General features: G+C 27.8%; 1 protein-coding gene across 1 annotated transcript; it reads left to right on the top strand.

Moving 5' to 3' along the window:
* Positions 1-6,399: 6,399 nt before the first annotated feature.
* LOC129303761 (gibberellin 2-beta-dioxygenase 8-like) lies at positions 6,400-15,772 on the top strand. The gene is made up of 3 exons (XM_054943276.1): positions 6,400-7,116; positions 14,025-14,367; positions 15,331-15,772. The coding sequence occupies exons 1-3, from the start codon at positions 6,509-6,511 to the stop codon at positions 15,556-15,558; spliced, it is 1,179 nt and encodes a 392-aa protein (XP_054799251.1). The 5' UTR covers positions 6,400-6,508; the 3' UTR covers positions 15,559-15,772.
* Positions 15,773-17,503: the final 1,731 nt, after the last annotated feature.

Genomic DNA, 17,503 nt, shown 5'->3' with positions numbered 1-17,503 from the left:
AAATTAATATGCCACAAATTAAACAAGAAAAGGGGAGAAAAGAAATATACTTGTAAAATGAAAGGATGAAAGAAAGAAATAAACATAATGAAGTCCTAACACTAATAAAAACTTTAGAAAAGTTGATTTATGCATAGAATTTTTTTAATAAAACCATAATTTCAATGAGAGGAGTCAAGAATTATTTGAATTTCTTAGAAGTACTCCCTCATTTCACTATCGCACAATTTAACATTAACCTTTGAAATACAAAAAAATAAAAATAGTATAAATATTACATGTGTATATATATATTGTTCAGGCAAGGCTGTGTGAGTAAGACAACATATATACCTTGCCCACTGTCCAGCTTGGCCTAAACATGCCCTTATAAGATGAGCATCTCAGGCAGTTGGGCTACATGAATGGTCCTATATGGTATTGCATATAAGATCATCAATTAATTCTAAAGTTGTATAATTTTTTAATAAAATATATAAAAGTTCCTGATTTCATTTTTTAAAATAAAAAATTCAAAGATTTTAACTTTCAGGAATTAATGAATGTAAAGGATCAAACTATAAGGATCCGATTAAAATAAAATAAATTATAATGACTTAATTTAAAATTAAGAAAAACTATGATGACTCGTAGATCAATTTCCCTTTATAAAAATAAAAATGTTAAAGTTTAGAAATAATGAGTCAAAAGGAAGTAGGAAGATGCTGATTGTTGCTTAAAGTGTAAGAAACATCCAAAGCAATTGAAGATTTATTAATGGGTCATCCAATCTGTCTTGTGAGAGTCGGGAGAGTGATGGGACAAAGAGTCAACTTTGTCTTTCCATAGTCGAATGCAATTGATAGCACAGTTTCATTTGTGGGCAATTTGAAACACACGGATGGAAGAAATCCAACATCCAACAACTTTTGTTGAATAAAACAGGGCCGCGTATAATTATCTATGGCAATAGTGAATGTTACATATGTTCTTTTTGTCAGTCTAGTTATGAATCTTTTTCGACTCGCTTATTTATTTCATGTGACTCTGCCAGAGCTTGTTGGTTTGATTCAATGCTTTATATTAGCACGACTATATCTGGTGGATATATGGGAGATGAAACAATGGATATATAAATCATTGGTTGCAAATATACTTGCATCATTTGGATCAATCTAATGCATATGTTCCAACCATTAATCTTCCTTTGATCTTTTAGATTTTGTAAGTAAAAGAGTTCCTATGCAAGTAGCCATTGACACTGTGCTACGAGCATAATTTTAAAAAAAAAACTCATTCTAGAATAATAATAGTATATTAAATAGAAGAGTCCATTTAACTTATAAAAAATCACATTTCACTTGTGAAACTTTTTAATATGAGAGTCATAACAATGTTATCTTACTTGAGAGCCAACATTCTTGACAATTTTACTCTACTACACTTCAGTGGCCTCTTGCAGCTACCTTTTCCACAATGTTATAAGTTTAAGGAGAGAGCTTAAAAAAAAAAAAACTAACATGTTAGGTGTAAGAGTTTCTTGAAATAATTATAAATTACACTGTACTTGTGAGATTCTATGATGTTTAGACTCATAACGCAATACAATTGCACTCACTTACTCATTCATAAACATGCATATAAATCAAGTGATAGTAAGGCTAACACAAGAGTCAATAAGGAAGATGGTTATCCATCAAGTGATGATCTTCACATTCATAATTCCTATGACTGGTATCATACATTTTCAACTGCAACGTCGTAGTAACTATAGAATACCACGAATGTGAATCAGTATGTCTTGGGGGAAAAATCATTTACATACGTTGTGGTCTGATGTAAAAGTTTCAGCTACAAGCTCTAACAACGTGAAGTTGTGGTGTTTCTTGCTAAATCAACGCACTATCTTCGATATGTATAATTATTAGGGGAAATTGGTAAGAAAAAACATTAAAAATATGTGGAAAAAAAGATCAAGTCCTTGAAGTGAATTGATATTAAATGAATTAAGGTTTAAGGTTATAATATTAATTCATTTGAAGGATCTTGGGCTTCTTCTAAGCAAATTTATCTCTTAGTCCTTCTTAGCAATTTTCGTTTTTCCCTAATTATCAATTACATGTAGTTCTCTCTCCAAAAAAAAAAAATTGCACTCTACCTTTATTAGCAAGTTGCTTCATACCAAGCTACAAGGCCTCCAACAAGACACTGAAACCATTCTCTCGAAGTTTCAGTATGTTTTTTACGCTGTTTGATTAATATTGTACTTCTCTTGTTGAAACCATTCTCGCGAAGTTTGTTTCTTTCTTTCTTTCTTTTTTTTGGCCCTTCATTTTATAAAGCGTTTGCCGCACACTTTGTCCACACATGAATAGTACATTTCCTTTTAAAATTTTAGAGCTTGTAATCTGCCGAAGTCACTAAAAAAAAATTAAAATCAAGCTTGACTATATAAAATTTTTTTAAAAAGTATAATACCTTAAGTTCAATTTAAATATGCCTGGCTCAAATTGAGCCTAGTTTAAATAAACCCGATTGCCAGAATTACCAACAATCCTTTTTGTATATAGAGTCACTAATTTTAGTCAAACTTGATCAGTCAACCTGAACCTGATCAAAAAGTGTTAAGATTAGACTTAACTATATAAGCTTTTTAAAAAGTATAAAATACTTTAAGTCTAATCCGAATAAATCGACTTGAATTAAACCCTGTCCAAATAAGCTAGACCAACTGAATTACTAGCTCTATAAAATTTTATATCATACATGAATACATTTTTTATGAGAGCAATTATATTAAAAAAGTAAAACCAAAATTACAAATTAAAATGTTCAAAACTTAATCTTAAAAACAAAAGCAGAAAAAGAGAGTTTGTAATTACTATAACTAGAGCTACACTTCAAGAAAGTCACATGCGAGAACAGTTGGAGCATTTGCTTTATATCTTGGTAAATTGTGCTTTGTCTCAGAGGAGGAACTAGATTTCTTTTGTTGAGCTTTAGCACCAAGTCTTCAAATTAAATAGAGGAATCTCAATGATTTCACCAGAAGCTATAGATACAAAGGAGTAAACTATGAAGACAAACCATCAAGAAGATATCCAGTGCTATCATATTTGAACCATGAAGGATGAGATGTTGAAGTTCTGTACCATTCAAAGAGATGTTTGCTAAACAATAAGGTTTCTTCATTTTCTTAAACTTGCATATGTGAATTTCTTAATATGGCAACCGATGCAAATCTTCCAATCCCCAATCATTTGCAAGCTCTGTTTTTTGTATATGATGCCTTGAAAGATCTAAACTATTAGTATGTGCCCAATTACAAACAGATCTAATGAAGAATAAATCTTACTTAAAATCCTAGATGAAAGATTCAACTAATCCTATTTTATTAAGATGAAGGGTAAGATTCCCGAATTGTCAAATTTTATGAAGTAAGAGAAAACTACTTTCTAACAACTCTATTTCAAGTTGTGTTTGTAGTATATATTACCTAGTGCATAGAAATAGACTTAAAAGTCATAAGTAAGAACAAGGCAGACTGCTCATACTTGAATTTTTTGAGGGTTGTTCTTTGGAAAAAAAATAATTTTTGCATAAAATGACTTTTAGGTTTGGTCTTATAAATTTTTTATAAATGGGTTCAAATTCAGGTTAGGGTATGAGAATACTTATTGATACAATGACAAGTATCAGTATGAAATCAAGTGAAATTACTATTTTGTGTATATTAGTTGCTACAATGCAATGGCAGTATTTATTAATTAAATAATAGTTTCTTATTAAAATGGGAAAGGGAATTGTTTTTCCCCAAAGGTGATTTGTTCTTCAGATTTCAACACTTGGTTCTATAAATGAAAATGACTGTTTTCTGAACTTGTTAATTAAAGAATTCATTGTTGTTAGAAGGGAATGGTGACTTGTTATTTTTCAAGTGATGATTGTTCACCAAACCAAGACAATTGTTGCCCTTCTTCACATGGTTAATCTTCTAGACTTGTTAATTAAAAAGTTAATTGGTGTTAAAAGGGAACGATGACTTGTTATTTTTTAAATGATAATGTATTCACTATACCAAGACATTTTTTGCTCTCCATCAAATGGTTAATGTTACAAACTTGTTAGATAGAGAATTATTTGTTGTTAAACTGAAATGGAGTTTTGCTTTACTGCAAATGATCACTTGTTCACCAAATCAAAACACTTATTGTCCTCTATGAATATTTTAATTTATCACACTTTGTTAATTAAGGAATTTATGCTTGTTGAAATCAAATGAAGTCTTTCCTTTCATGAATTGTCACTTGTTCAACATACTAGAACACTTATATCTTCATAATTTTTTGCACTTGTTAATTATAGAATTATTTGTTGTTGAAATGGATTGGAGCTTTGTTTTTCGTGAATGATCATTTGTTCACCAAACAAAAATATTTATTGGTTTCAATGAATATTTTATTTTTTTCACTTGTTAATTAGAGAATTTATTCTTGTTAAAATTGAATGAAATCTTGTTTTTCTCAATTAGTCAATTGTTCACTAGACAATGATAGTTATTGCTCTCCATGAATATTTTAATTTTTTGCACTAGTTAATTAGAAAATTTGTTGTTGTTAAAATCAAATGGAGTCTTATTTTTTCATAAATTGTTACTTGTTCACCATACCAGAACATTTGTTGATCTCCATGATTTTTTACACTTGTTAATTAGGGAATTAAAATGGAATGGAGTTTTGTTTTTTGTGAATAATCACCTGTTCACCAAACAAAAATAGCTATTGCTCTCCATAAACATTTTAATTTTTTGCACTAGTTAATTAGAAAAATTATTCTTTAAAATCAAATGGAATCTTGTTTTTTCACAAATGGTCACTTGTTCACCATACCAACACACTTGTTGATCTCCATAATTTTCTACACTTGTTAATTAGGAAATTATTTGTTGTTAAAATGGAATAGAGTTTTGTCTTTTGCAAATGATCACTTGTTCACTTGACAAAAATAGTTGTTGCTCTCCATAAACATTTTAATTTTCTACACTTGTTAATTAGAAAATTTATTCTTTAAAATCCAATGGAATCTTATTTTTTCACAAATGATCACTTGTTCACCATACCAGAACACTTGTTGATCTCCATAATTTTTTGCACTTGTTAATTAAGAAATTATTTGTTGTTAAAATGGAATAGAGTTTTGTGTTTTTTTGCAAATGATCACTTGTTCACCTGACAAAAATAGTTGTTGCTCTCTATGAACATTTTAATTTTCTACACTTGTTAATTAGAAGATTTATTTTTGTTAAAATTGATTGGAGTCTTATTTTCTCAAATAGTCGCTAGTTCACCAAATAATGACAATGAAAGTTGTTACTCATCATGAACATTTTAATTTTTTATACAAGTTAATTAGAGAATTTATTCTTGTTAAAATCAAATGAAGTCTTATTTTTTTCAAAAATGGCTACTTGTTCACCAAATCATAATGCTTATTACTTTCCATGAACATTTTAATTTTCTATACTTGTTAATTAGATAATCTATTCTTGTTTAAAATTGAATGGTGGCCATATCCTTGTCAATTACTTATTACCAAAATCTAGAAGGCTCAAAACACATAATAATGCATCATATTATTTTCTAAAAGAGTCCCAATAAGTAGAACATGAAGTTCAAGCACAAGGATTGATGTGAACTTAACGAAAAAAGGGGGGGGGGAGTCAATCTATTGTTCAAGGCAACACTTGCGGCAAGGTTATTTTTTCCATAGTTAATCAAAGATCAATGTTGAAGATTAAAGGTGAAAAGAGTGTGTAGGACATCTTTCTTATGTTATTATATGTTATTAGAATGTATAGTACTAAGACAAGAAAATATCTCAATAATGACACTTAAAAACAAATTGCAAGGTTGGAAGCCATACAAACCATCACTTGGAATCACATGAAACATAGGAACGAAATCTAGAAGATAGAAACAAGAAAAAAGGGGAACATAAGAAAAGAAAAGCAAGGTGATTTGATTCATACCCTTTCTGATGACCTAACGGCAAGTGTGGGACTGAAGAAGTGAAGTGTAGGGTGAGGTTGAAGATGATGGCGTGGGTGTCAAGAGTGAGGATGCATATTGGGAGAGGGTTATCACTTTTTTTAAAAAAAATTTTAAACATCAAGGGCAAATATATATTTTGAATATTAGAATTAATTTTACTTATAAGACTCAATGGATTGCAATATTAAATCAGAATTTATTGATCCACAACTATGAATATATTGTTTCATGGTTCTTTGATTATGATTTTTTCTAAAAAATATCTTGTATATTTTGAAGGGAGTTAGTAAGTAATTTTAAGCATGGCCAAAGGAGTTTGCAGGCAACTTTGCCCTGCCAATTGCCGAAAGAAAAGTAAAATGGTGGCCCCTTGGGCTGGCCATTACCCTCAATTGCTCAAAGCTGTCCCTCTCCGGATACGGACCTCAGAATTTAGCCCTACCTCCGGCGGGCCCCACACTCTCATACTTTTCGTAGATATGTTGGATGGGCCCTCCTGTCCCCTGACTTGTCACGTGACCCCACTCGACACGTGTCAACCCCTCCTCCCCTCCCGTATAAAACCAACCGTCCTCACTTCGTCTCCTCCTTCAAATCACCTTGTCTCTCCGCAAATGAGCCACGACCTAGACTCCTCTTACCCTCCGCCTCTCCGCCACGTCGGCCACCGTGAAGATGACGACGAGCCTCCCGAATCCATCACCGACTCAGATCCAGTTCCAGTGCCGGTGATCGACCTTCATTGCCTGAACGACGACGTCGACAAGGACGGGGAGGAATTGCGGAAGCTAGACGAGGCTTGCAGGGAGTGGGGAATATTCCGTCTGGTGAACCACGGCGTTCCTTTAGGGCTAATGGCGGAGGTGGAGGAGCTGACAAAACGACTGTTCTGGATGTCGTTTGAGTCGAAGAAGTCGTCGTGCGAGGAAGGGCCTGTGAGTTACTTTTGGGGCACGCCTGCCCTAACTCCGTCGGGCAGTGCCCTATCGGGAGGCCATCGAAAGATCAATTTGGTGGAAGGCTTCAATCTGCCTCTAAGTCAACTGTCGGAATTTCATCCACAGCTTCCTCTGCTTCAATCCTTCAGGTAATTAAGCCTCACGTCACCGTTGCAAGATATTTTATTTATCGTAATTAATAAAACCTCACGTCTATATATATATATATATCTATATAATATTCAGACTAAAAAAAAATACATATATATATATATATATATAATATAAGGCATTTTGTTTTATTTGATTTGAATAATAAGAAAAGAGGAAGCTAGCATTGGAGATGATGATACTTTGTCTTTAGTATTTGAATTGAACCGTGGAGAAGCATCTTAAAAGATGATATTTATCTTATGCTAAAAACAAAGATGATATTTATGTTATATTGGCATGTTCTTCAAAATATCATTTTAAAAAATATAAAATATTTTAATGCTTTCCAGTTGTAATTTTTTAAGAATGTTATAGGTGTAATTAATAAGACTTTTTAATTAATACGTACATCATATTAAATAAGGATTAATATATAAAGAATATATAATTTTAAAGACAATCAATTGATTCATTGAAAGTGTCATTTGATTAAAAATTTCTTAAGGACTATCGATTAATCAATTGAAAGTGTAATTTGGTTAAGAAATTTTCATAATAATAAATGAAAAGAGTAATTATTTACTTGTGCACACATATAGAGAGAGAAGTAAAAAAGATCTCTAGAGCGTGTTTGTTTATGTAACATGCCTATCTTGGTCTTTTTTTCATTGCTCCCAAATTATACACTATTTCTTTAAATTTTGAATCATGTATACATATATAACCTCATTAATCTTTAAAATTTTACAATGAATCTTGCTCAACTTTTATATTTTTACAGATAATTTTATATAATTAATTTTATATATTAATTATCTACACATAATTTAAAATTTAAATGAGTTATTGGTATATCAATCAAAAAGTTTAGGAATGTTGTGTGACTCATTCTTAAATATAAGAGTTAACTTACAACTTCCGCTTTTATATATAAAATCTCCATCACTTTTATCTACCTCATTAATTTTTTCTCAAACCATCTCTATTTATTGCATAGTTTTTCACTGCAAACGAAATTAATAAATGGAAATAAATCAATACTGAGAGGGGTACTTGAGAAGAGTATCATGAATCAATACTAACAAGTTTTATTTATGCCTCACTTTTAATATTTTTCATTGAAATTAAGAAAACTTTGAAAATGAAATTTATTAACTTTATTTAAAAATTTAAAATTTTTATCTTTCTCGTAATAAATACATTCTTAAAAAATATTCTTATATTTCTATACATCAATATTAAACTGGGATAAAAAGAAAAAAATTATATTTTACCAAAAAAAAGAAAAAATTATAATAAATAATCAATATGATGTTTTGTAAAAAGAAACACGCAATCTTTATTATTGTAAATAGGATTAGATAGAGCAATTTCTAACACCTTTCTCTATCTTGCTCGAAAATTTCCATTTCTCAACCTTCCTTTCTGATTCTTTCTTTATCTCTATAATTACAATATTAGAAAAATGTGTATTTTTCTCACCCAACCTTACCTTCCTATCTCCATAAAATCATTATTTTTTGCCACCCATGTCAACAAAAAATTATTGAATGACTGCTTTTTGTAGAAATCAATGTCACAAGAAAAACATGCCTTTTTTCCATTGTCATATAGAAACTGTACTTTTAAAAAATACAAAAATTGAAGACCCTCAATAAAATAAAATTATGACGAAAACATCTTTCATCTTACAAGCATAATGGATTATTTTATTTGTTAATTCTCAATTTCATTTTAATATTTTAATTAAATATAATATTTCAATGTTGATTATTTACTGAAGTTAATTAAATTTTGAAATTCATTATAATTATAAATATTCCATTTGAAATTAAATAGAAAAATGAAATTGAAATTTATAAATTTATTTTAAAATTTAAAATAGTATTAAAAAAAGACCTTGTGAAACAAAATACTATTGTTTGTTGACACTGCAGATATTTTATTAGGAATTATAATAAATAGTAGACAGCAGATTCTCCTTCTCTCTCTTTGCGGGTGTATATATATTTATTTATTTATATTACCTACTTCTTTTAAAATATAAGCCAGTATTTTTTTCTCAAATATAAAATATTTAAAAAAATAAAACATCAAGCAAGGGCAAAATCAGGATTTAACTATTAGGGAACCAAGATTTAAAAATATATAGTATTTAACAAAATCATTATAATTTTTAAAGGACTGCACGTATTTAATATTTATATAATATTAAAAAAATTTAAAATTTTGGAGGGTCGTGACTCTTGTCCTTTCCTCTATCCAAAAAATTTAAAGGCAAAATTTATATATTTAACCTTATATACTTAATATATTTTTATTCAATTAAATTAAAATATATAAATTTAATGTGTTAATAATATTAATAATGAGAAATTTATTGTAGAATAAATAATCCATAAAAGATATGCATATTTTATTTAATTGAAAACAAACACCTTAAATATATAAAATTAAATACATAAGTTTTTTTTTTCTAAATTTAACTAAGGGAGTGATTAATGGTCCTCAATTCCACTCTCTCATCATTGGAATTTGGATTCGGTGACTCGAGAAATACTTAAATAAACTGAATGTACCACATCATTTATGATCTGTCTAATCATGATATTTAGATTACATTAAATATAAATTAATTCTAATATTAATGATTATAATATTACTGATAGTAGAAAAAAAAGGTAAGAAATCAAATATGTATTTTGTTATAAAAATAAAATTAATTTAAAAAATATCACACAAGATTTTATTTAGATTATTTGGAGCATTTTAATTGGATAGATCACAAATGAGATGATACACCCGGTTTATTTAAGTATTTCTCTTGGTGACTGTACTTAATATAAGTTTTGAGTACATGTGTCATCTGAGCCATTAAAATATATATACAACGATTTATATAAACTTATTTATTCATTAATATTAAGTGGAGTATAAATTCTTAACTATTGATTTGAATTTTAATGATTCAGATGATACAAGCACTGAATATACGTATTAAGTTCTATCACTGAATTCAAATATCTCATATTCTCCACCTCAAATCCAATTTTTAAAAAAGAATATAATATAATTCTTTTAGTCTATCCATCAATAATTAGTTCATGACTTCACGTAAAACTCAAATAAATATAACATTCACTTATATTATAGTTAATTAGTGTAATCCAACCCAACACTTTATGGATCGCATGATTTGGTCTCAATGTCTTGTAATTAATTAATGATTCATCATTAAATCTGAGTTTTCGTAAAATAAACATAATTTATAATAGTATGAAAAATCAAACGTGACTTTTATGAGATATTTTTGGCCATTATGACTTTTTTGTTTGTGGCTACACTGGCCATTATATGTACGTTGTAGGCCAACGTATAAGATATTTTTGGCTATCATGAGATATTTTTGGTTGTGGGTTTATAAATTTCTAAAAGAATTATTAATGACAATGTATTAGTTCTGAGTTTGACCATATCATCGTCACGTACAGATTCTTTCATGATCAACCTTTTATATGAACCGAAATAAGTTAACAAAGAGATCATCTCTTGTGATTCGGTGATCAAAGACAGATTCAGAAAAGAGTAGGAAAAATCACATAGAAGTCCCTTGCAAAAATTCTAATTCTAATTATCAAAAGGTCTCACGAAATAATTCTGAAGTTCCAAAGCCTTTAATCAAATCAAGTGCCTCTATTTTTTTAAATGATTTTAAAAAAATCTTTTTCTATGACTACTATCACTGGTCAATGGCCGGCCGATGGCTAGTGGTAGTGGCAGCTAACTGGCTGCTGTGGTGGCCCACTGCGACCGGTGAATGGCGCCGACAACCGTGGGGAGAGATTTTTTTTTTTAAAAAAAAAAAGAGGGCATTTTGGTAAATTTACACCAAAATTTATTTGCAATTAAAACTTACATGACCTTAGAATTATTTTTTTGTATTTAGTGAGACTTTTTGGTGATTATTTTTTTTTTGTGGAATCTTAGTGTGATTTTCCCAAAAAATTATATTTGTTTTTTGGCCGGGGAAAAAACTTTGTGTTCAAATCATCATGTTGAAAAGTTTTGGATTTAGGCATAATGGTGTTTCTGATCTTTGAGCATGTTAAGGACACAATAATTCTATGTTTGCATTACTAAGAGCTTATATCTCGGTGTGTGTGCGTGTGGATTTATCTGAGTATGGAGCAAATTTTGGAAGTCCACGTCGGCAAATTAATGTTGAGTAAAATGCTATATTGTATTGACTTTTCATGTATTTTACTTAATTATAAAGACATTTTTTTTATTTGCAAAACCTATTTAAACTTACTTAAAAATAAAAAAAATGTAACACAAACATCCAGCTTATTTTTGAAATTCTATTTTTATTTATCCAATTATTTTTGGTTGTTTTATTTATCTAATTATTAGATCACACGTTTTGTACTAAAATATCCTCTTAACTATAAATATTATTTAAAAATCATTTAAGTTACTGATAATAATTTTAAAACATATATTTTAAATGTTGTATTATATTTTAAAATTTTTATACATGTTCATGTAAACTCATGTATTTAGTAATGTTTTTAGTCTAAACTTTAAACATATATATTGGCAATTGAAACACATATGTCCAGATAAATTTTAATAAATAAGGAATTCAACATAATGAGGAATAAATTGGTTAAAATTTAGATTAATTTTTACTTTAAATTTTATTAATTTTCAATATTATATTTATTAAAATATTTTTCAAATATCATCATCTTTATGTTTATTTAAATATTATTTAAAGAGTAAAAAACACAAACCATCCTTTATTTTCCCTTAATTACACAACCCTCTAGTTTGAAAACTCACATAAAACTCCCTTAAAATTAAAATATATATTACCATAAACATCCATTATATATTTGAAATTTTATTTTCATCCATTCAACTGTTAACTTACTGTTAAGTTTGACTGACTTAAATGGCCCTCTTTAACATAAAAATTATCTAAACATCTAAATTTACCAAAAAATATTTTGTTTACAACTAAAAAATATAATAAATATATTTTCAAAATTTTATTATATTATAAATTTATTATTTTTATTTTTTATAAAATTTCATAATTTCAATTCTTATCAAATTTATTGAAACTTATTTATATACGTCATTTAAAATTTCTAAAAACATAGTTAAAAAAATTGTTTCATCACATTAAATAAAATAAATTAAATTTAAAATTCAAAATGATATAAGTTTGAGAGATTATACAAATCATTTAAAATTTAAATTTTAAATTTGTAAACCAGTTTTTTAGGAAAACATTTATAAACACATTTGATTTTATTTAAAAAAATTAATCGAATTTTTAATCAATTTTTTTATATCTACTTGCTAAAAATTACTTTAAGACTTTGTCCCAATTCCCTTTAAACATTAAGCAATTAACTACTATCTAAACCAAAAAAATAAAATAAAGAAAAAGAAAACTCTTAAATTCATGTAATCATCAAAATAATATAATTTAGAGATTTATTAAGACAAGGGGTAAATTAGTAAATAAAATTTTTTAATATAAATTTTAATTTAAAAATAAGTGTTTGCAATGTTCTCACTGGAGTTAACGGATTAGACTAAATTATATGTTTTCAAAATAAAAAGGAGATCTGTGTGACTAAGTTGAAATAGAAGGATGATCAGAATATTTTTACTCTTATTCAAATAGAGGGGAGTGTATCTTTTTTCTTGTTTTGATATTAGTTTTTGCTTTTATATTTTTGTTTTATACTCCCTTCCCGAATCATACTCTATAATAGACATGGACTTGAAACGAGGATGTAGTGTGTCTTTTAATCATGAAAACAATAAAATCACACATAATTACAAAACAATAAAATCAAATCAAGATAAGGGGAGAGAGAGAGAGAGAGAGTATTTTATGACCCCACTTGGATCCCCTAATAATGTTTAAAGAGGGTAAAAAAAGATACACTCCCCTATATATTATCTGTCCCTGGGTTCGGCCCAGAAGCAACCAGCCCAATAATGAACTAAATCTCCTCTTTGACCTTATCCTTCTCATGTTACACTAATTTGAATTCTCACTGAAAACGGTTGCAATTAATACTTAACTGTACTTCGAGTAGAATTATCTCTAATAGGAGAACACATATACATGGTAACAAAAAAAAATTTGTCCTTTATCTTATGAATCTTATTATCTATTTCTCATTTTATTTGTATCTTATGAATGTTTGTTGCATCTCCTCTACTTCCTTTTATTGTTGACTTTCTACTCTCTTATTCTCCTTGCTTTCTTTCTTTACATTTTACTCTCTCGGATCTTTATTATAAAGCATCTTCTAGGAAGATTCTTTGATCTTTAATATAAGGCACTTGATAAAGTATTAATCACGTTTTTTCTAATATTACCCTATTTTAAATCATTAAACTATAAGAATGTAGTGCAAATTTGAATTTTTTTCATTTAAATAGAGGTAAAATTAAAAGTTTATTCAATTTTATACAAAGTTTTAATAACTTAATTATTTTTCCTTAATTCTGACAAGATAATTAGAAGTGCCTTATGATAGGAAGCTGATGGAGTATGTAAAGTATATAACAAGGTAATGAAAATCAGACTGATTATTGAACCAATAATAATATTAGTTTAAGGATTAATAATCAAAATCATAGTTGAACCATGATTAAATCGATAATAAACATAGCACTTTATTAAAGAAGATGCTGGTTGAACTGCTTAACAATTCAATTGAATAGGTTGACCTGGATTTCCAAGTATAGTAAAGAAGATGAATAGCAAAATGCAACAGAGAAGTTGGTGCCTATAAATAATATATATAGATAGATTCGCTTGTTTGTGTGACAGACACAGATACATTCTGAATATCTGACTAGATGAGTATAGAGTTGCAATGATAGAGTACGGAGAGCACATTTCAAGAATCGCGACTAGTTTATTCAAAGCAATGGCGAGTAAGTTAGAAGTGAAGATGGAGGAGGACAAGTCAAGCAATTGTTATGTTTCAGACAAGACAGGAAACATAAGAGTGTATCGCTATCCACGTAGCCCTAATAATCATCACGTGATTGGTTCTTGGGGAATGGAACCTCACACAGATAGCTCTGTGTTGTCCATTCTCAATCATCATACTCAAGATTCTGCACTCGAGCTTTTCAACAATCATCAATGGCTTCCTCTTCAATCCATTCCCAACACTCTCGTCGTCAACATCGGCGACATGATGCAGGTTCTGTCTTATACATGTCTGTTACGTTTCTGCAATTTTCTTCTGATGAGAGAAAATATAACAATAAGTTTCTGTATTTTGATTGCATTTGTTTTAGTTCTTATAGTTTTAATTTGCATCTGTTTGTAGCGTGCATATTCCATATAATTTTAAAAATACATATAAGGATCATGACATTGACAGAGTTAATTTTGTTGATACGTACTTAACTCTATTAACTTTGCAGGCGTGAAAAAAATATGTTGATGTAGAAATAAAGAGAGTTAAGTACATATAAACAAAATGAATTTTATCAATGACAAGTCATAGTCCTCTTATACATTTTTAAAACTATATAAATTAATGTAACAATATAGGTGATAATATGGGCTAACCAATAAGTTAGCCCGGATGAGTTAAATTAACTCACTTTTAAATAAGTTGAAAAATTTTCAGTCAAACTTACCACCTTTTGACGGGTTGGTTAGTCGAGCCTAACCTATATTTTTGACTCTATACAGCAATGGATCAAACTAAAGAAAGTGACAATAACAAAATAAAATTACAAAACCTAAAAGCAAAATATAATTAAAGTATATGGATCTATTGCTATATTTTCTCTTTATCCACACATGTACCATTTTGTTTTATTTATAAGGTGTTTGTGACATTTTTCACATAGTTTAAATTGTTATATGTTGCTTTATATTTGTTAAGAAATACACTACTGTCCAATTATATATCTTTATTAATTAAAGTAAGAATAATGAGTCACATTGTTACTTGTGCAAGTGCTTTCTCAAGCTAAAGGATTAAACTAGAAGATTATTTCACCTTTTTGTGCGACACCTGTTGATTAAGACCTCTTCTTCTTGTTTTTGTCAAATATCTTATAAATAAAACCAGAGTAGCATTTATATGTGTGAGCGAAACAGCTAGCAAAGGGATGTGAAATTGGTTATTGTTTGGACAAAATGATCACAGGCCATAAGTGATGACAGATACAAGAGTGCATTGCACAGAGTGAGGATAAGCCAAGAGAAGGAGAGGATATCAGTGTGTTACTTTGTGTTTCCAGATGAAGAGTTTGTGATAGAGAGCTCCAAGTACAAGCCCTTCAGTTACAGTGATTTCAGAGCACAAGTTCAAGAGGACATCAAAACCACTGGCTATAAAGTTGGACTCTCAAGGTTTTCCCAAACTCATCATTAGGACACAAACTTCATTTCATGCCTCTCTCAATTCAATTTCAACTTCTCTTGATGTACTTCATTGATTTACTTCATTTTTTATTCTCTAATATACTTGTAGTATATTGTATGCTTCACCTGATATGTGAGGCCTACCATAACTCCTTCTCTCTTCCTCTTTCCATTTAGTTTTATTCACGAAATAAAAGAGAGATTTAAATGAGGAAATTATTAAATCTTGCGAGGTTGCATATAGCTAAACTCTTCCTGTCTCTCTATTTCACCTATATTGTGAAATACCTATACATATATAAATTTTTTAAAATATAAATCTTAAATTATATTATTTTGATAGTTATATAATTTAATTGTAAAAAAAACATGTTTACAAATTTTAAATTTTAAATTTTAATTATTTATATAATCTCTCAAATTTATATCATTTTATGTTATGTGATGAAAAAATATGTTTTTGAAATTTTAAAAAACATAAATAAATAAGTTTCAATAAACTTGATGAAAATTAAAATGTTATAATATGATAAAAATTAATAATTTTTATAATGTAATAAAAATTTAAAAATTTATTTATTATATTTTTTTGAGTTGTATAACAAAAAATTTTCTGGCAAATATAGATTTTTTGATAATTCTTATATTAAAGAGGGGATTTTTTGGTCAAATTGAAAGTTTAAATGTCAAACTTAATTGTCAAGTAATAGTTAAATTGATAAAAATGGAATCTCAAATATACAAAAGAGGTTTATGTAACACATAATTTAATTTAAGGGACATTTATATAAGTTTTTTAAAATAGAAGGAAAGTTTGTGTAATTAAACTATACCAAACACTATTAAAAAAATTTAAATTATCTAAAAAATTTAGTGAAAGATAGTCTTTTCATTTATAAAATATCAAATTAGCGAAAAAATTAATAGAAATGTTGATTTCATAGCTTAACTTAAAACTAGCAAAGAAAATATTGAGAAACTGTTAATTTCTCTCTAAAATAAGACAATTAGTGAGAAAAATAATGAGAAACTATTAATCTCTCTATAAAATAAGATAATTAATGAGGGATTTAGTAAAGATTTCTATCCCAAGCTAATTTATTCAATTTTAATTATTTTTATTTAAAAATAAAAATTAACTAAAATATTCATAATAAAATTATTTATTATTTAATATTTTATTTTTTAAGTTATTTTCATTAATAAAATAATATTTTATTAAAAATATAATATAACAAATAATTTAAATAAAATATAAATATTTTTAACACATTAATAATTAAAAATAAAATTTAATATGTATATATGTGTGTATTTTTATGATATATTATCTGATATATTTATGTAGTTAAATAATATATGTTTAATTTTTTATATAATAATTAGATATGTTTTTTAGTTTAATTGGCAAAGAAGAAAAGTATAAGGCTTGAAAGTAAGGGTGAAAATAGGTTAGGTCTTTAATAGAAGCTTACAGTCTGGTCTACTTTAGGCCTAACCTACCCTACTCACTAAATAGGCTTAGGCCAAGCTCAGGCCTTTAATTAAGTTTATTTAGTTAAATAAATTAGGTCTATTTTTTCAAAGTCTAGATTATGAGTCCAACAGACTAGCCTATTTATATATATATATATATTATGTACTATATCACAAATACATCAGTTTTAGCATATAATTTTTAATCAATTTATTGTTTACTACTTCTAGTTTTTTAATCATATTTGATTCATATATTAATTTTAATATTGTTATTTTATTGTCATATTATATTATAGTTAGTAAATCCTTTCAATTCTTATATATTATAATTGATAAATTATGTTATATATTATATATTATAACAACCCTAAAATATACTTGAGACATTTAAAACTAAAATGTAAGTCTATTTAAAAGGCTTTACTTTTAAGCAAGCCTCTAAATATGCTTGAAGTTAGGTCAAGTTTTAAGTAGGC

The sequence above is a fragment of the Prosopis cineraria genome, unplaced genomic scaffold (genome assembly GCF_029017545.1).
Source record: "Prosopis cineraria cultivar Desert tree isolate PC_DT_omini unplaced genomic scaffold, ASM2901754v1 PC2, whole genome shotgun sequence".
Classification (NCBI taxonomy): Eukaryota; Viridiplantae; Streptophyta; class Magnoliopsida; order Fabales; family Fabaceae; genus Prosopis; species Prosopis cineraria.
This window is presented reverse-complemented; position numbering and strand designations above follow the sequence as displayed.

Excerpts from the sequence above, each read along its gene's own strand:
- LOC129303761 (XM_054943276.1), top strand. The coding sequence starts at position 6,509 with ATGTTGGATGGGCCCTCCTGTCCCCTGACTTGTCACGTGACCCCACTC. Across the intron at positions 7,117-14,024 it reads CCTCTGCTTCAATCCTTCAG|AGTTGCAATGATAGAGTACG; the intron begins GTAATTAAGCCT and ends AGATGAGTATAG. Across the intron at positions 14,368-15,330 it reads ACATCGGCGACATGATGCAG|GCCATAAGTGATGACAGATA; the intron begins GTTCTGTCTTAT and ends AAATGATCACAG.